Raw genomic sequence first — 21017 nt, 5'->3', positions numbered from 1 at the left:
TGCAGAAAGAAGAAATATCAGTCTCTCTTATATGTTATATATATTCCATTTTCATATAATGATTATCAATATTAATTTATGAAACTGAGTATAATGTATCTTTTGCATTCTCAGATAAGAAAACATTCAACAGCAAATTCTTTAAATAATTGTTTCATAATAAGTTGCAGGTACTGGAAACTTTTCTACAATGCTATTGCAGAGAATAGAATTCCCCAATTAGAGGATATTTTAAACACATTTTGTGGAAAATTTATTATGTCAATCAGGAAACCACCAGTTAACCCAAAACAGTATTTAAGAGGCTATTCACATTAAAAGGTAAGCACAATATGGTAGTATTTGCAATAGAATGATCCAAGACTATCTCCAGACATGTTAGGAGATGTCGCACAAAGACGAATCACAATAATATTGATTCACCAGACTATTATATTAATATACATGTACGTAGAAAAATAATTAACAAAAACTCATTCTTAAAAGGAAGTAAGATATTTAATAACAACATTTAATATATTTTCCATTTTATTTTCATAAATAATTAAGAAAAACATCCCAAATTCTTTTTACCAAGGTACAGAAGTTGGTTGTTAATTGATATTAAGTAATATTGAATGAATTTTATTTATTAAATTAAGAAATATCAAATTGAAAATGGTCTTCTGATGTTAAAAGCAACTCGGTTTCAACATCAGAAGACCGAATACATACAAAATATCCAATCTAAAACTGTTTTTAATTTTTAATAATTAAACTTACGTCTTCGTTAAGATAGAACGACTTTCCCTTGGTTGTCTCTCCCGCATTGCAGTAGGCGGCTATGCAAAATATAACAGCTTCTGCACTAAATTTTTTAATGATGTTTTCTGAAAAACCAAAATATATATCATTATTTATAACAGAATCTGTACATTGAGTTAAATCATAAATTCTAAATTATTGTAAACGGTAACATTTAAATGTATTATTTAGATATGAAATAAAATATTTTACCAATGTCAAGATTCTAAAAACAATACCAAGAAATCTCTCTATTTTCTTTTCATTATTATTTATTATTGAATTGAAGCAAACTTTTTATGCCGATCGCAAATCTACTGTGGTCCGAGCCTAACTACAATCGGTGAAAGTAAAAACAAATTCTGATCTATCAATGAAAAATTCTGGATAGATCACAGATTCTCATTAAGAAAACCTGAAAATTTGAAACCTTTCTGTTAATATGTGAATACTTTAATTAATGCAGTCAACACATGCAAATATAAACAAACTTTGTGGAATAAATGAAAACACCATTGAAATCAAACTGTACTTTGACTTTTGAGTATTATGATGAAATCCAAATAAGTAGTTAAGCAAGCAATAATCAATCTGAAGATAGATGCAAATAAATTTTGGAATATTCTTAACGTCTCTCTTTTTACACTAGAGTAACTTAATAGAAAACAGTAGAAATGACCTCCTTCCATAATTAATTAACCAAAGGTCGTGCAGGTCAAAAAAATCGGGAGGGTTGTGTACGCAACATAATTGCAATCATTTAAAGCTTGAATCTGTCTTTGTATTATTAGAGGAAGGATAAGATATAAATGAATAAAGTCTTGGTAGTTATCACAAGTCAATATCTATTGGTTCAAGTGGCAGCACACTCTAAATATTCACATCAGTTGATGTGATTGGTTTCCTTACACACACTATATAATCTGCATTGTTCGGCATTAGTCATTTTGGGCTTTTCTGATTCCTTTTAAATGTTTCTTTCTAACGATTTACATTTCTGTTTGAAGAAATTGCAAAGAAAATATAACCATTATTGGCTTGTAAGTTTTGTCATTCTGTACAAATCAATACAAATTTCAACATCCTATCTCTTCGTGATCCAAAGTTATACTGTCCAAATGCTGTGCATTTGGATTGTGCCATTTTCAGTGTCACACACAACTGCAAATCCCCCTCACAGCTGCACACCCCCACTACTCACTAATTTAAATACAAACATAAACCTTTTATACAAGGAAATTTTAATCATTAGATTATGATTTATAGTTTATGAGAGATAAGTGTGAAATATCTTGTTATTCTTTCGGTCACTAGTTTTTGTACATCCCCTATACCAAAATGAATTTAAAGACATTCAGATCAAAAAGGAGAGAGAGAGTGACAGATGGATTGCACAGTATTTGCAGATTCCGACTTTCTGTAAAAATCTTATTCCCTGACTTTCCAGGTCTGTGCAGACACTGGATGTATTATGAAGAACCAAAATTTACATTGGTCTTTGGACTGCAAATGTTTTCAAGATCTTTGTCTCCATTCAATTGTTATGCAAGTAATGATATTGTCTTTGAAAGAAAGAAAAATATAAGTATTTAAAGTAAATTTTAAATCTAATATATTTAACATACACAAGTGTCGAAAACTTAAGGACAGATTACATTTTTCTATTAGTGTGCAAATGTTGACAAATACAAATAAATAAATTAAGGGAGAACTGTATTACTCAACACACAGGATAATACACAACACGTTGGATTTTACAAATCAAAGCAACGAAAGTAAGTCTTTGGTGAGAAAGATACATACAACTGTTGGATGGATGGAAAGTGCTGACCAATATCTCTGTACAGAGACTTGTCAGCTAGGAATATATCCACCTCAAACTGTGATACAGCACTCACAATGTCGTGGCAGGCTAGTCACAGACCGGCTTGGTGACTTTTCCACCTATCATCATTAGCTACTGTGTTTGTCCTTAAGTTTTGGACATGTGTATATTAGGATCTGAACTGAATCCTTAGAAATTTTCATACAGCATCCAGGGGTAATAAGAAAAACAGAAGACAATCACATGTATGTATATTAATGCTGCCTATTGTAAATCNTTCGATGGCGGTTATCACACTTACATCTTCGTTAAGATAAAACGACTTTCCCTTCATTGTCTGTCCCGCATTGCAGTAGGCGGCTATGCAAAATATAACAGCTTCTGCACTAAATTTTTTAATGATGTTTTCTGAAAAACCAAAATATATATCATTATTTATAACAGAATCTGTACATTGAGTTAAATCATAAATTCTAAATTATTGTACACATTTAAATATTGGTAAAATATTTTTTTTACCAATATCAAAATTCCAAAAACAATACCAAGAAATCTCTTTATTTTCTTTTCATTATTATTTATTATCAAATTGAAGCAAACTTTTTATGCCGATCGCAAATCTACTCTGGTCCGTGTCTAACTACAATCGGTGAAAGTAAAAAAATTCTGATCTATCAATGAAAAATTCTGGATAGATCACAGATTCTCATTAAGAAAACCTGAAAATTTGAAACCTTTCTGTTAATTAATGCAGTGAACAATGCAAATATAAACTTAAACTTTGTAGAATAAATGAAAACACCATTGAAATCAAACTGTACTTTGACTTTTGAGTATTATGATCAAATCCAAATAAGTAGTTAAGCAAGCAATAATCAATATGAAGATAGATACAAATAAATTTTGGAATATTCTTAACATGTCTCTTTATACACTAGAATAACTTAATAAAAAACATTAGTAGAAATGACCTCCTTCCATAAGCTATTCCCTGCCTAAACATAACATTGTAAGAAATTCTTTCTAATGTCTACATAGTTAAAATTGTGTAAGTTGAATAACAATAAACTAAGATGAATAATTGCTATTTACAACCCGAAGATGCCAAATAAGTGCTGGGGGGGTCAAATATAGGTTTTATTGTTTCCAACACACATAAAAGGGAACATACAGGGTCCATGCAGGTAATTCCATCTGTGATTCCCTGACCAATTATGTTATCTCTGACCTATTAATCAACTCTCTGTATTTCCCCTTTCCAATGTTTAATATTTGGCTGTCTATTTAAGCCCACTTTGTACACAAATATATAAATTGTTTTAAAAAACACTTTATTCACTTACAAAAAACAAAAAACTTGGCATATAATTGATTATGTAATTTGCTATCTCATTTTAAGTCATAAAAATTTCATGCATTTTTAAAAATTAATTCATAAATTTTATTTAAATAAGACAAAGACTCCTGTTGCATCATAAAATCAAATTTTCTTACAGAGAGGAGGCAGGAAATTCAAAATAATTTAAACAGAATAAATTGCACACTCCAGCAGAGGGAGATATTGCTTATCGTATGCCAATTATGTTCCAGCACAGATCCATTAAAGGTCATTACATTTCTTACCATTCCTCCCCAATGCTTATAATGGAACAGAGTTTTGGCAGAAAAGTGGGATGCTGTCAATGATGTTTATGAAAACCCAATTTTAAATCTATGTCGATATTTCGGTATACTTCAAAATTCCATAAGCCATCTGAAGATAGAAATTTGTAGTTGGAGAGAAGTCATATTACAGAACATCAATCTGTCAAAATTGGCAGGATTATCATCTCCACATAATGCATGCGACCAGCAGTGAAGAACACAACAAATAAAAATACATGAATTGCCTCCCCCATGGCATCAACTAACTGCAAAGGGTTAATTAATTAACCAGATGTCGTGCAGGTCAAAAAAATTGGGAGGGTTGTATACATGACATATAGATAGTTGCAATCATTTAAAGCTTGTATTATTAGAGGAAGGATAAGATGTAAATGAATAAAGTCTTGGTAGTTATCACAAGTCAATATCTATCAGGTGAAGTGGCAACACACTCCAAATATTCACATCATAGTTGATGCGATTGGTTTTCTTACACTCTCTATACAATCTGCATCATTTGGCATTAGTCATTTTGGTCTTTTCTGATTCCTTTTAAATGTTTCTTTCTAATGATATACATTTGTGTTTATATTTTCTTTGCAATTTCTTCAAACATTATGAAAATTTTCTTCAACTTGCACCATTATTGGCTTGTAAGTTTACAAATTATATTTTATTGGTTATTATTACTAATAATATTGTAAGTTTTGTCATTCTGTACAAATCAATACAAATTTCAACATCATATCTCTTCGTATATTAGGATCTGAACTGGATCCTTAGAAATTTTCATATAGCAACCAGGGGTAATAAGAAAAACAGAGGACTGTAGCGCTTTGCGGCTATTTATGTATATTATTTTTTACTTTATTTTTTTTGTTTGTTTTCCATTTGTGAGATGTCTGTATTTGTTTGAATCCGTCTCTGTTTCCTTCTTTGGTAACACCAGTTCTCTGCTGACGGGGTGTGTGACGTGGTGTTTGGCCCAATGTGCGGTCACAACATCTATTGGTGGGTGGTATAAAAACAAGGGTAACCCACGTAAAGAGGCTTTTTTTTCGGGGGATTTCTTCTTACAGGAGTGACCAGAAGACACGATAGGTTGTGAGGACTAGGAAAGAGGTATATGAGTACCAATCGTCCAGGGATTGAACAAATCTTGGACCGGGAAGGGAATCCATTTCATTGAGGCAATACATCAAGAAAAAGATAAAGGATCACCATTAAAGCAAGGTAAAGGACTGCCTATAGTATTGCTATGACCGACGAATACATATGAGATTTCCCATCACTCCAAAAAGCAATGGGAAATCGTATGTATTATTGTATACTCTTTTCCTCAACTGTTTATTTGATGTTACTTTAATGTTATCGGTTTTTGTACGGTCTATCAGGAGAAAAGAGGGTTCCGCATAAGAAAGGAAGGTCAGGAGAGGGAGAATCGGCGTAGGAACATTATTATAACACAATCAAATTTTGAATTGTGTATTTGTTCCCAATAAACCTTTGTTTACAAAACCACGCTGTTATGCCAACTATTCATTTTAACTGTTATTTTTTTGTTTTGTTCATCCCCACAGACCATGTGCTACAGGAATATCTACAGGACAATCATATGTATGTATATTAATGCTGCCTATTGTAAAACCTAATGCTAAGCCAATGTATATTGTTGAAGTATTTTTATAAATATTAATTAACTTCTAAATGAAAATAATATATTTTTCTTATTGTTATATTTCTTTCTTCAGAACAAAATGTATAACAAATTTAACATATCACAGTAATTTAAGTGTTTGGGCATTAATGACATAGTAGAAGAAACAAATATGTTTTTCTTATTTAAAACAATCATTAAAATATAATAATACCTGGATTAAGATAAATCTCCTTAAAATCTTTACTCTCTGAAAACGTCAAAAGTATTTCTTGAGCCTTCTCAAAAATCCACTTGCCGTCTGCGGGACTTAAAAACCACCCGGTAAACCAAGGCACGACTTCTTCCCACTGTCTAAGTCTTTCTTCAAAATAATATCTTTTCAATCCTTTTGCGTTTGACTTCTCCAATACCTAGATTATTAAAATAATAAAAAAACTTTATATGGAAAATATATTTATAAATGGTAATTTATTATTATAGAATGTCATAAATGAACTGATCAATTCATCAATATTCAAGATTAAATTGTTAGAATTTATTTATTTGAGGTCGGTCACACATTTCTTTAGTATGAAATCTATAACTAATCTAAAATGACTCGGATCCCGAGCATTATCTAGATTAAACTATTTCTAAATTATTTCAAAACGACGAGGCACTTTGCCAGGGTATGCTGATTTAGTGGTCTTACGATGCTCATACAATCAAAGAAACCGACACTACTGCTCTTTTGTTTGAAAATCCTATTTATTCGTAAATCAAAACATTAGTTAGATACAATAAAGAATTATAGAAAAGTTGTATCTGAAACAGTCAAGCATACATTCCAATATGCATTGATCTCAGCCACAATTGATGCACTGGTGAACAGTTTAATAATCTTCGATTGGAACATCTGGAAACCTAACAAATTGTTATTCGTAATATTTAAAATTATTAACATCTAAAAGTGATAAAAATTCTAAAGATTTTGTCTGAAAATCTGTCAATACAATTATAATTAAATATAGTTTTGTAAAGAAATGTACATAGAAATAACATTGAATATTCTTTACTTTTTAAATCTTAAAACAATGCACTCAGTCAAATAGCTCTCTACAAGTGGCTACTGGATAGAATCATTCGAAGCATTATATAATATTATGTTGGGTAACATCCACCAGCTTAACTGCCAGAGGTTGGTGCTCTGTAAAGAATCAGCTTCTATGGGTTTTATGGGAAAATAGGTTTTTTCCACTTCGTAATTAATCACATATTGATTCTAATTAACCCCAAGATCTCGCACAATCTTATAATTGTATTTGGATGTATAGATATTTGTAATAAAATACATAAAATTAATATTTTATTATAACCGCATTAAGAAATTAACAGTATGCTAAAATATGAAAATAATTGCACAATATGTATTTGTATTTTAGAAAATACAAGGGAAGTGGTGCTTCCACAGCTTCTATGGACAACACTCCATGGAGGATGTGGCCATATTGCTGACGAACTTCTCAGTTACTCAGCTTACACCATTTGTCACTGCATTTACCAATATGCAGACTGTGAGAGTACACAGGGCAACAAATTTCTATAGAGATGTAACTTTTAATTTTCAAACTAGGGTGTGACACGCTGGGTACAGCTGTCATTAATCAAATGTAATTTTGTGCCTCCAGGTCTAAGTGTCACTACAGCCAACGCATGACTGACTAAAGACAAAGGTCAGGGGTGCAGGGTTGCCTAACTCGGTCAAGGGACAATTTGGTGTGGTCAAGTCCCCCCTGGGGTTTACATAGGTAACACATACCTTTGTATTGACTTGAAATTTCCTAGTTGTTTCGGATATGAGAACAGTGTAGCAATTTCCTCTCAATACGTTCAAATAGAATTCTATTTCCCAACTACGGATGTGAGAATTCTTAACAATGACAACAGGTTTATTCTGGCGGCAATACTCTTCCAATCTTTAAATAATAAAAATTCATTACCTTAAATATATAAATTTTTTCAACTTTGCTACAAATATTAATTAACCTTTATAATGAATGCTTTGAATATATTTATGTCTAATTTTAAATGATTAAAAATATATTTATTAAAACTTATTTAATAACTTAAGTGTTAACTGTTTTATATTGGAGAGTTATGCCTAACTGTTAAACAGTTAAGTACTGTAATCAAGTCTTTTCCATATGAAAAGGATTGTATGGCATATTTGCTTAACTGCTTGTCATCTAGATCCACTTACCTTTCTTTACACCAGTCATGGGATTTTTGTAAAGTTTCCTTGTTTCTTTCGGGGGCGAAAGGTAACAAAAAATAATAATCTGCAGAACAGGCGACCGAATTTTTGTATGCATCAAAAAGGAGATCCCTTAACACATCTTTCCATGTGCCTGGAAAACCTCTTATCACAAAAGCAATTCTGCCATGGTTCTTCAAATACTCGATAGTGTCTTTGTCGGTCAAATAAACGAAATCAAATACTTTTTCTGGCGGTACGTCGTCATTGGGAACATATTTTGGACGAGAACCTCCACTTATTTTTTCTTTAACTTTTTCTAGTAAAGAATATTAAAAAAGGTAAATTTTAAAATTAATGATGAAAACAATTTTTATACACATTGATATTCTTTTGTTGTAATGATAACATATATTTTCTTTATTAAATATATCTTAAATTATTTTCATTGAGCAGATTCTAGAATGAATCCTAATGCAAGTTTTATTTGAGTTATTAAATTTTCTATTGGCGAATTCTTAAATCATACACAATGTTTTATTCTCAACGAGTTTATGTGAATTTTTGTGAGTGAATGGACATTCAGTATACAATATTCATAAACAATTTGTTTTTATCTATCAGAAAAATGTTTATAACCAAGAAATTAATTTAAAACATTTGAATCTGGAAGACAATGATAAACCTCTGATAGTCTGTGTTACAGAGATGATTGAAACAAGACTGGTGAACACGCGGACGAACAAAACAATGAAAGTTGTCTACAATAAAAATTTTATTGTCAGTTCGTGCGGTTATACATATACAAGATTCTTTAGGATCCCAACTTCAATATATATCCGATTTTTGTAATATATTTATATATTGGTACAAGAGAGTGACACGTTTTTCATGACAATATTAAATTTTACTTAACTTATATTAATCTAACTTATATACTAATGAAGAAATATAGAATGAAAAAGTTGTTATTAAGAGTATGAGCAAATAAGAATAGGACAAAATGCTGATGGGGTACCCCAGTTTTCTTTCTTCCTTCCTTTAGACGTCGCTAGTATCAAGGCAAAGACTTGCGTTGATCTTCCTTCCTCCCTTCCTTTCTGTTGGATATTTCTCTAGACGTTCACAGATCTCGCAGTCCTATTTTGTTTTGACGACCAGGACCTCTTCCTTTCTCCGTCTGTCTCGTCCAAACGCTAGCTCTAGAATGAATGCCTCTCTCCCCCCGACTTGCCTCAGGGTCTCTTTTCCCTACTCTTGTTTTTTGTTGTATTCCCTAGAAGACGTTTATCACCCGCCGGGAGGACAGACCATTAGAAAGTTCGAGAAAGTTTATAGACAAAGGAATGAGGAAACTTAATATTAAGTTTAACACTAATGACAAATATATAAACATTTGGTGTATCACCACAAGATGTTTTGAATCATCAATAGTCGCTACATTAAAGTGTCCACCAATGGTCCAGTGGCCAAAACCAATGAACACCAATAGTCGATCGTGAATTTGCACCTAGCCAACGGGCTACTTATGTGGGGTTTTTGTCGTGTTTGCAACATTCAAATAAGGACCAGTTTCCCATAAAAGATCTCCTGGGAAACATTCTTCCTAGGCAGATCACCCACGTATGATTGCCATATACAAAAAGCAAACTACATTGAATCTTGCCTGCAAATAATTTTAACTTATTCAATTAACTGAAGATAAACAAGTTCCTAGATTGGCTCAACAGGTGTATATGAAACTGTGCTACCATTAATTAGTTAACCAGTAATTAATAAGTACAGTAGAGCGTCGTTTATCCGAATCAATTGGGGACAGGTCGTTCGGATAACTTATTTTCGGATAACCGATCATGTACGTAAAAATATATTAACCTATACCGTGTTGAAATTTTTCTCCGTTGCGTGTCGCTTCGCGTTGAATTTTCGTCGATGTTAAGCCTAACATAATCTTTTTAAAATAATAATCGTGNATATGTTTTTCTTATTTAAAACAATCATTATAATAATACCTGGATTAAGATAAATCTCCTTAAATTCTTTACTCTCTGAAAACGTCAAAAGTATTTCTTGAGCCTTCTTAAAAATCCACTTGCCGTCTGCGGGACTTAAAAACCACCCGGTAAACCAAGGCACGACTTCTTCCCACTGTCTAAGTCTTTTTTCGAAATAATCCCTTCTCAATCCTTTTGTGTTTGACTTCTCCAATATCTAGGTTATTAAATAAATAATTTTATAAGAAAAAGATATTTATAAACAGTAATTTATTATTATAGAATGTCATAAATGAACTGATCATCAATATTCAAGATTAAATTGTTAGAACTTATTTGTTCGAGGTCAGTCACACAGTTTATTATATCAACCAAATTTTTACCTTGAAAATGTGTTTGTAAAAATGGAGCACTCTCGAATTTAAAGCAACACAATAATAAATTATCAAAAAATAAGGACAGTGCACATACATGCATTGGGTGCCACAGAAAAATTGCCATGAAACTTGAAGATAGCTATGTGTATGACATAATGCATTTACAATTACAGTAGAGCATTGATTATCCAAATGTCGATTAATCGAAAGCTTTCCAGTTGGCAAATTTAAATTTCCGCTAGTGCTGTAGCACTGACATCTTTGGCTATGTCTTGGGCTATTCCAATATTATTTTTGTTGGTGTGCGTGTTTTAGCTGGCAGCACTGGAGCAACCATGAAAGGGCACTAAACGACGTGCCAGGATTTGAACTAATTTCAACATGGGATAAGTTAATATATTTTTTCATACATAATTGGTTATCCAAAAAATCGATTTTCCGAACAACCCCAGTCCCCAATTGATTCGTATAATCGATGCTCTACTGTATCTACTATGCATGTGAAATATACGTAGTAAATATGTGATTGTCTGCTATAACTTATATATACATAACAATTGAAATAATTGGTCGTAGTTAGTGTAACATGATCACCTATGCTGCAAGAGTTGAATCTTTTCCAACAATTCAGTGTTAGCAAAGTAACATAAATGTAAGTTATTGCAAATGTGCTGCTTTTACGTTGCACGTCACATTGCATCATCTTCACAATACAATTGTTAAATTTTTACATACTGTTGTGTCTGTAAAATAAACGACTCTTGTTAACGTATATAATTGACTTTATTATAATCAAACATAACTTTGTGCCTCCAGGTCTAAGTGTCACTATAGCTAATGCACAACCCCCTGGAGACAACCGAACATGACAAAGGTCAGGAGTCGGGTGTGGGATCGCCTAACTATGTCAAGGGGCAATTTGGTGTGGGTTATTCCCTGGAGGTTTACATACGTAACACATACCTTTGTATTGACTTGAAATTTCCTAGTTGTTTCGGATATGAGAACAGTGTAGCAATTTCTTTTCAATACTTTCAAATAGAGTTCCATTTCCCATCTACGAATGTGAGAATTCTTAACAATGACAACAGGTTTATTCTGGCGGCAATACTCTTCCAATCTTTAAATAATAAAAATTCATTACCTTAAATATATAAATTTTTTCAACTTTGCTACAAATATTAATTAACCCTTATAATGAATGATTTGAATATATTTATGTCTAATTTTAAATATTTAAAAATGTATTTATTAAAAGTTATTTAATAACTTAAGTATTAAACTGTTTTATATTGGAGAGATATGCCTAACTGTTAAACAGTTAAGTACTGTAATCAAGTCTTTTCCATATGAAAAGGATTGTATGGCATATTTGCTTAACTGCTTGTCATCTAGATCCACTTACCTTTCTTCACACCAGTCATGGGATTTTCGTAAAGTATCCACGTCTCTTTCGGTGGCAAAACGTAAAGAAAAATAATCATCTGCAGAACAGGCAACCGAATCTTTGTATACATCAAAAAGAAGATCCCTTAACACTTCTTTCCGTGTGCCTGGAAAACCTCTTATCACAAAAGCAATTCTGCCATGGTTCTTCAAATATTCGATCGTGTCTTCGTCAGTCAAGTAAACGAAATCAAATACTTTTTCTGGCGGTACGTTGTCAATGGGAACGTATTTTGGACGAGAACCTCCACTTATTTTTTCTTTAACTTTTTCTAGTAAATGATATTAAAAAAGGTAAATTCTAAAATTAATGATGAAAACAATTTTTATACACATTGATATTCTTTTGTTGTAATGATAAGATATATTTAATAAAGAAAATATACAAATTATTTTCATTGCATTAGGATTCATTCTAGAATCTGCTCAAGTTTTATTTGAGTTATTAAATTTTCTATTGGCGAATTCTTAAATCATACACAATGTTTTATTCTCAACGAGTTTATGTGAATTTTTGCAAGTGAATGGACATTCAGTATACAATATTCATAAACAATTTGTTTTTATCTATCAGAAAAATGTTTATAACCAAGAAATTAATTTAAAACATTTGAATCTGGAAGACAATGATAAACCTCTGATAGTCTGTGCTACAGAGATGATTGAAACAAGAAGTTTTGGATGATCAATAGTTGCTACATTGAAGTGCCCACCAGTGGCAAAACCAATGAACACTGATAGTTGATCATGGATTTGCACCTAGCCAACGAGCTGGTTATGTGAGGGTTTTCTGGGTTTTGCCATGTTTGTAACATTCAAATAAGGACCAGTTTCCCATAAAAGACCTCCTGGGAAGCATTCTTCCTAGGCAGATCACCCACATGTGATTGCCATTTACAAAAAGCAAACTACATTGAATGTTGCTTGCAAGTAATTTTAACTTATTCAATTAACTGAAGATAAACAAGTTAATAGATTGGCTCAACTGGTGCATATGAAATTGTGCTACCATTAATTAACCACTAATTAATAAATATATTTTCTTTGTCTCTAATCACATACATACATACATACACTTGTTTCATTCAAAAGTAATAGTTTTATTTTATATATTATAAACAATGTATGGTATAATTTTGTCCCATCACAATTAATCAAACCTTTAATTTACAAGGAAAAGTGCTAAACAAAGAAGTTGATATGACAAAACTAGCCCATTCAACACCAATCAATAGCAATAAAAAATAAATTTCAAAAAGTTTTGACAAAAGGCACAGAGATGTTAAGCTTTGGAATGGAAGAACAATTTGCATTTCTCTATGTTTCAAGATCCCCAAATCCAAACATGTAAAAATCTTAAGGGGGTCGCTTTTGGACCAATCTTCGTACCTTCCTTCCCTGGCTGTTACAACAGCCAGGGAAATTGAATAACCTTTTAAAAGGAAATATATTTTAATGTCTTTTAAATTAAATTTTTACCACTGATTTTTAAAAATGTAGTCTAAGCTATATGGATTTAAATTGATTTTTATTAATGTATAACAGCTGTTCTTTAAACAGATGAATATGATAAATCTACATTAGTCTATCTACACAATATTAATGTATAATTGTAATTATTGTAAATATTTACAATATTAATAATTACAATACAATGATGTTGTATAGATAGTACATTAAGCTACAAAATTAAGACAATTTAAAATATACATAAATAAATTCTAAAATAACCATACCATCGTTTTCTTTTCTTCTAGACCATGCCATTTTCTGTAACAAAAACATATTTTAAACAAAACCCAAAATGGTTAATCTTGTTGTGATATTGTAAATTAAAATCATAATCATTTATAATTATCTTTAATAATAAAATAATGTTTAATTAGGTATTATGTCATTATTTTTACATATATATAATATCTACGAAGTCCTTACATACTTTAAAACTGCAACAAGTAACATTCTATATGAGATAAAAATAAAGTAGAAAAACATTGGAAAGATAATTTATTCTACATTTTTACGAGAAATTCTTTCCAAGCAGCAGGGCCGAGAGAGAGACGCCAAGAATAAATTACCTAAATTTGTATCTGCCGTTTACCCTTGGCTTTTAAAGACCCAGATATCCCATTAGAAGACTCATCGTCATCACCATCTCTACATATTTCATAAACACAATTTTCCAAGATTTTTATTAGGAATAATTTTCTGGTATTATTTATGTTTATGCAGTGGGGAAAGAGGCTTGGCAGAATGCCAAATTGGTGCGACTGTGTTGAAGACAATTATCAAACATGGATCGATTAACTTCTTTGTTAAATTTCTCCTCGCATTATTTCTAGTGTGAGAACCAAGGGGGTAGAGCGACGAGCTGCTCCCCAACTACCGGCGGCTCTCGTCAGGTATGGCTATATAGGAGGGCAAACAGTGAGTGGGGAGGGGTAGTGAGATCGTGACAAGGTATCGATTGCACTCGGGGATGATTCAGAATTGAACATAAAATAAACACATTTAATTAACTTAACTTATACAAATCAAAAGGTTACAATAATTCATCTAATACAATTCTACCTAACTACCTAAGATTTAATTCTAAAGACATAATATAGCCGAATCTTAAACTATGATCGAGAGCGTGTCGAGGAACGAAACAGAGAGTACTGAAATGTGGTTAGTTGCTTAACTCACGGATTTCTGCTCTCGTATGGGAGTTTGGTAAAACGCTCTAGGATTGGCGGTCCCAAATCATAGTTCCCCTGGATGGCGGTATGGAGCGACAGGCGGTATGGGTCGGGTGTCCCTTTCTGTCTGCTTCTGGGTGCATGCCGACTGTCCACTTTGGCTGGACCTGCTTCAGCTATCTGCTGTTGAGGTGACTGCTCGTATGTGTCCGCCTGGCAGTGTCCTCTTCGACTGTCCACCCGGAGGTGCAAGTGCAACCCCTTTTTATACACGTTCTGGAGGGGGAATCATCGGGGGAAAATCTGATGCAATCGCATGTAACTCTTGACTTGTGTCAAGATTTGTTTACATTATTCTGACAGCCATCAAACGGTTCTTTTGATTTATTACGTTTTCTATCCGTTACTTATGATGGGAAAGTGTCACACCAGCTGTCAAGCTTCTTAAATTAATTTCTGCAGATGGCTAAGTTCTGAACATCTGCATGGCCACCTGGATGATAATTGTAAGTCATCCTGTTACTCTCTATCCTGTAACAGGTGGAGATTCTTGTCAATTGGCTACTGATTTGTACAAATTATAACGAAGGTGGGACTGAATAATCTCCTGTTGTCAGGGGAGAACTTCCGAAGATGTTTAGGCCACCTTTGGTAGTGATGCATTACACTTATAGATCAAAAGGTCTAACTTTAACATGACTAGAGGAAAAAGGGAAATAATGATGAAAATAAAAATTACCAACGAGTGAAAATTTACACGGGAGTCTGAATTTTCACACTAGAGTATGTGTTAAAAATGGGTTCAATCTTTAAAATCTCTTCTTAAACAGTCTTTATATTGGGATCAGAAGTGCGATTAATGCTGTACCAAAGAAAAGCCGATGGATTCTATCTCAAGAAGCATAAAACACTCACTGAGACAATACTTTTGAACACATTACTAGTTACACAGTTTTAATGAGTATTGCTATATTTACCAAAGTGCTGTGCAACTGTGTGAGCACATGGTAGCAGATTTCTATGGAAATGAAACTGTGACTTGTAAATCTGGCTAGATCGTTGTTGCTGGAAGCAGATGTCTGAGCATTTTGATCAGATGCCAAGCAAATGAAATAAAATTTTAATCTCCATATGCATCGATAATTAATGATGCCCAGCATCTCTCTTGTTTCCTCGCATGCATCGTTACGAGTGAAAAGTAATATTTAACGACTGGTGTATTAGCTATTAACTGCGAACACTCGTTTCGTAAAAATTGAGAATAATGCAATGCGAATAATAATGTGAGATCAGCCGGGGGTACAATCTATCTGTTATGATGTTGGTACCACTTATTCGGCACAGATTAAGTGAAATCTGTTCTCCTAGTTTCGGATCTTTTGATCCAATCTTGTGTCAAGATTTCTGACCGGGAGGGCTTTTGTAATCGATCCAATCATGGGATTCGGATCTATGTCAGGATTGACACCAGTTTATCTACTTCTTGTAACACAGATAAACACGCGTGATATTATGCCGTAGATTTGATTCAGAGAGTCAACACGAGACATTTCTTTAACAAAAATATAGAAAATTTAATAACTAAAAATAAACTAGATTATACAAAGGAAAAATGGTTGGATATTCAGAGATAAACGAATGACTACAGCAATTAAATCCAATTAGAGGCACCGAGAGAGTAACGGACTTACTTAACCTATACAATGTCGAGAGAGAGAGAGAGCTCACAATTCATTCATAAACATACAACCTGTTTAGTTGACTTTATCTTCCTTTCGTCAAATATACTTCAGTTCTAAGTTCTCAACTTCTATTCAGTTGGATGTCTTGATAGGCACAATGTTACAATTCATCTTCTGTGTTTCTAACTCAATATTAATTTGATAGGATACGACTATGGGCGTTGGCCTTAGAGAACAAATGTGTGGAGTGCTTTTCACTCTCAGATCTCTGGACGAACTCCCCGAATTCTGCCAAATTCTGACTATCTCTCTCCATTTGCGACCAATCAGCATGTTTGGATTCTTCCACGTGAACGGATGAAAAGGGGAAGAAATGAGGGGTCGTCAATTCCCATCGTGGCGAGATTTTTAACATATAAGGGAAAAACAAAGGATGCTCATACTTCCATCAAAGGAAGTGGCTCTGTTATCTGCTTTCCCATGCTAGAAAACCAAAACGAAAGAATATTTTTCTACAAAATTAAAACTATATCTTTAAATTATCATTTAGACCCAGGGGCTATTCGGATCTCACACTAATTGTCACATACATATTTATTGCGCTTAAGAGAAATAACCTTGGCATAACCAAAGACTTAAACTTCGTGTTATAAATTATCATTTAAAATTATGATATAGTATACTAGCCTAAAAAATGCAATATAGATAAAAATATAGCAAATTCATGCCTATGTTTACGTTCATATTTAAGCTTCAATATAAGGAAACAAATAAAAAAAATCAATAGTTAGCGTAGCTGTTTACATTAGATCCGATATCTGCTTAAGCAATGTTATTAAAACGAAAAAATATATATAAACTGTTTGTATTGTATAAAAAGAAGTACAAAAATTAACGTAAGGTAGCAAAATATAACCAAAATTTAATTTTCTACTAATTTTTCCAAAATTATTTCTCCATAGAAAACCATTCATTCACGAAGAATATGTATGCTTATAGAACTTTTTGTGTTTAACTAACTTGTAAGCATAAATTGTTATATTTTGCATGATTCCTTTGCTAAAATAACTTAAAAATTAATGTTTGAGCTAATGAAGCTTATCTGACTGGAGTACTGTAATTTTGCTGTACTGTAGTTTTGTTCTAACATAATAAATTATATAGATGAAAGAGAAATAGTTACAAATCTTAAACATATAAAAATANGCGTTGAATTTTCGTCGATGTTAAGCCTAACATAATCTTTTTAAAATAATAATCGTGACTATTGTATCGTTAAAAATTATATCTTTATTTTTTACAAACAAAATAAATATATTGAAAAATATAAAAACAAAAAAATTATACTTTAGAAGTTAATCTAGTATCAAAAACGTTAGATTCAGCACAACACACAGTCCTTGCAAAGCACCCCACAAAAGTGCCAGTCTGCCAGCTAAAACGCACACATCAACAAAAGAAAATATTGGAGTAGCCCAAGATATTGTTAATTAATGATTGCAGTGCCACAGCACTAGCAAAAATTTAAATTTGCCGACTGGAATTTTTTCGGATAACCGACTTTCGGATAAATAGTGCTCTATTGTATATTTTCTTTGTCTCTAATCACATGCATACATATACTTGTTTCATTCAAAAGTAATAGTTTGATTTTATTTATTGTAAACAATGTATGGTATAATTTTGTCCCATCACAATTAATCAAACCTTTAATTTACAAGGAAAAGTGCTGAACAAAGAAGTCGATATGACAAAATTCGCCCATTCATGACCGATCAATTCTTTAGTTTGTCAATCAATACCAATAAAAAATAAATGAATTTCAAAAAGTTTTGACAAAAGGCACAGAGTTATTAAGCTTCGGAATGGATGAACAAAACTGTGCTCCCCAAATATTTATACATACTCGTACAGATAAAATCTCCTGAAATTTGTTTTGCATTTCTCTATGTTTCAAGGTTCCCGAATCCAAACACGTAAAAATCTTGGGGGTCACTTTTGAACCAATCTTCGTACTTTCCTTCCCTGGCTGTTGTAACAGCCAGGGAAGAAAAATAAATTGAACAACCTTTTAAGTTAAAAGGAAATATATTTTAATGTCTTTTAAATTAAATTTTTACCACTGATTTTTAAAAATGTAGTCTAAGCTACTACCTGGATTTTAATTTATTTTTGTGTTTGATTTTTATTAATATACTAGCTTACCCGTCGCGCATTGCTGCGATCTCAGAAGAAAGGAAATTTTTATTTTTTGTTTTTCCGTCTGGTGCGTACACGAATAAATCAGGTTTTCCGACGCGTGAGCAGGCCACATACAGTTGTCCACGCGAGAAGCACGGATTCTCCAAATTTAGCTCGCTCACTCGCTGCGATTGTCAGAAGCGCGATATTCCCCATTTATATATATATATATTTTAATCCTTTATAATTTTAATTATTTAATTGCTCCTTCCTCTCTTCCTTGGCGTGTTGTGAAATTTCTTATAGTCGGATAATAAACCGTTTTATTGTAATTTGTCTTTTTAAATTATTTTGAGTCGATATTAACATTTGGAAAAGGGGAGATCCCTACATAGGTAAAATAGGCGAATTTCTTCCAACGACTTCGGTCGTTGTTCGGGGTACGGTTAAGGTTTTAACGAAGTTCGAGCGAATACATAATCAGCAAAAAATGTTGAAATAAAGTGATTAAACAAAAATTATTACAAATATCGTAAATAACAGTTGACAAATGCATATATAGAGATATTTTTGAAGAGGGGAAATGGTCTTCGCAATTTGAAATCGATCGAACGCACAGTACTCGAATGCTCGTGTAAACGCGCGCCATCTATCGTAGGATAAATGCCAGAAACCTTCGCGAAAGTGTATTAAAAAACTTCCCAAAGCTTCGTGGCAATCGTACTACGCCAGAAACCTTCACGGGAGTATATTAAACAACTTCTCAAAGTTTCACGGCAATCGGATAAACGGTGTGGTAATGCATGAAGAACACATACACACACATTTATTTTTATATATATAGATAACAGTTGTTCTCTGAACAGATGAATATGATAAATCTACATTAGTCTATCCACACAATATTAATATTATAAATATTAATAATTACAATACAATAATGTTGTATAGATATTATTTTAAGATACAAAATTAAGACAAATTCAAAATATAAGTAAATAAATTCTAAAATAACCATACCATCGTTTTCTTTTCTTCTAGACCATGCCATTTTCTGTAACAAAAACATATTTTAAACAAAACCCAAAATGGTTAATCTTGTTTTGATATTGTAAATTAAAATCATAATCATTTATAATTATAACAGTTTATCATTTATAATTATCTTTAATAATAAAATAATGTTTAATTAGCTATTATGTCATTATTTTTACATATATATATAATATCTACGAAGTGCTTACGTACTTTAAAACTGCAACAAGTAACATTCTATTGTAGTGCTACAGCACTAATTGTATTGTACACAAATGTAATGTCTTGTTTCGGTTTATCTCGTATCAGATTATGGATCCGTGTATGTAAAATTTTCGTTCATGTCGGAAAATCACCTTTTTGTGGTGTGTGCTCACTGATTGGGTGAGGGTTGTAAACGTAGTAATGACGTAGTATGTATCAGGGAGACGGTATAAAAGGGGTGGTTTGCCTGAAGAGAGGACTTTTTTCGTCTCAACCTTGGATTCTAGAAGTTCTGACGGGTCGTTTCGCTGGATCATCTTTGCTACGAGAAAAGGAGAAAGAATGAACTGCTGAGGAGGCTAACTAAAATCCAACTCCATCCACNGACAATTACGCCACACGGCATGATTTGCATAAGACTATGGCTTGGGAATCACAGATTTGCATAATGTTATCGCTGGTGATCGCTAATTGGTCGGCTGGGAATCACGCCACATCACATTTGCATAGTGCTACGGTTCAGTAAGCACTAATTGGTCATCGAGCTCGATGTGGACACTATAAAAAGGTTAAGTTGAATGTGTCGCAAGGTGTTCTCTCGAACCTGTTTAGCGTATTGTTCAACAATAAATGTGAATTCGTCTTCATGGAAATATAAGACATCCCCCTGAAAATAAGACCTAGTGCATTTTTTAGAGCAAAAATTAATATAAGACACTGTCTTATTTTCGGGGAAACGCGGTATGAGATAAAATAAAGTAGAAAAACATTGGGAAGATAATTTATTCTACATTTTTACGAGAAATTCTTTCCAAGCAGCAGGGCCGAGAGAGAGACGCCAAGTATAAATTACCTAAATTTGTATCTGCCATTTACCCTTGGCTTTTTAAAACCCGGATATCCCATAAAAAGACTCGTCGTCATCACCATCTCTACGTATTTCATAAACACAATTTTCCCACATAAGTAAACACCAGAAAATTATTCCTAGGTTTATGCAGTGGAGAAAGAGGCTTGGCAGAATAACAAATTGGTGCAAATGTGTTGAAGACAATTATCAAACGTGGATCAATTAACTCAGTGGTTCTCAAAGCGAGTGCCGCTAGTACGCTACAAGGGTGCCGCGAAATTTTTAAATAATTAAATTAAAATTACTCAAAATAATTGAATTAAAGTATTAAATTAAATAAATAATTAAAACAATTATAAAAATGAATATTGGTTTTTTTTTTACTAAACTTGTTACGTCGCAAATTGTCTCAGTAGAGAGGT

The 21017-nt window shown here is 32.5% G+C and overlaps 1 protein-coding gene across 8 annotated transcripts in view; it reads right to left on the bottom strand.

Moving 5' to 3' along the window:
- Window positions 1-262: 262 nt before the first annotated feature.
- Window positions 263-21017, bottom strand: part of LOC111616207 (NEDD4-binding protein 2-like 2) — a 31073-nt gene continuing 10318 nt past the window's right edge. For 2 of the 8 annotated variants that reach the window (XM_023357665.1, XM_023357657.1), the window contains exons 2-6: window positions 19527-19560; window positions 11922-12234; window positions 11480-11636; window positions 10158-10356; window positions 563-869 (exon numbers count right to left, since the gene is read on the bottom strand). In XM_023357665.1, coding sequence (XP_023213433.1) covers window positions 739-869; window positions 10158-10356; window positions 11480-11636; window positions 11922-12234; window positions 19527-19557 — 831 coding nt within the window. In that variant the 5' untranslated portion in view covers window positions 19558-19560 and the 3' untranslated portion in view covers window positions 563-738. Of the gene's footprint in view, window positions 870-6123; window positions 6323-7710; window positions 7868-8151; window positions 8465-10157; window positions 10357-11479; window positions 11637-11921; window positions 12235-13698; window positions 13733-14650; window positions 16344-16393; window positions 17463-19526; window positions 19561-21017 lie in introns of those variants that run through there. The other 6 variants (XM_023357674.1, XM_023357639.1, XM_023357650.1 and 3 more) reach the window with 6 other exon arrangements.

Source organism: Centruroides sculpturatus, unplaced genomic scaffold (genome assembly GCF_000671375.1).
Source record: "Centruroides sculpturatus isolate CEXI.00-Female unplaced genomic scaffold, Cexi_2.0 scaffold55, whole genome shotgun sequence".
Classification (NCBI taxonomy): Eukaryota; Metazoa; Arthropoda; class Arachnida; order Scorpiones; family Buthidae; genus Centruroides; species Centruroides sculpturatus.
The sequence above is the reverse complement of the archived record's forward strand: the minus strand, read 5'-3'. Positions and strand labels throughout refer to the sequence as shown.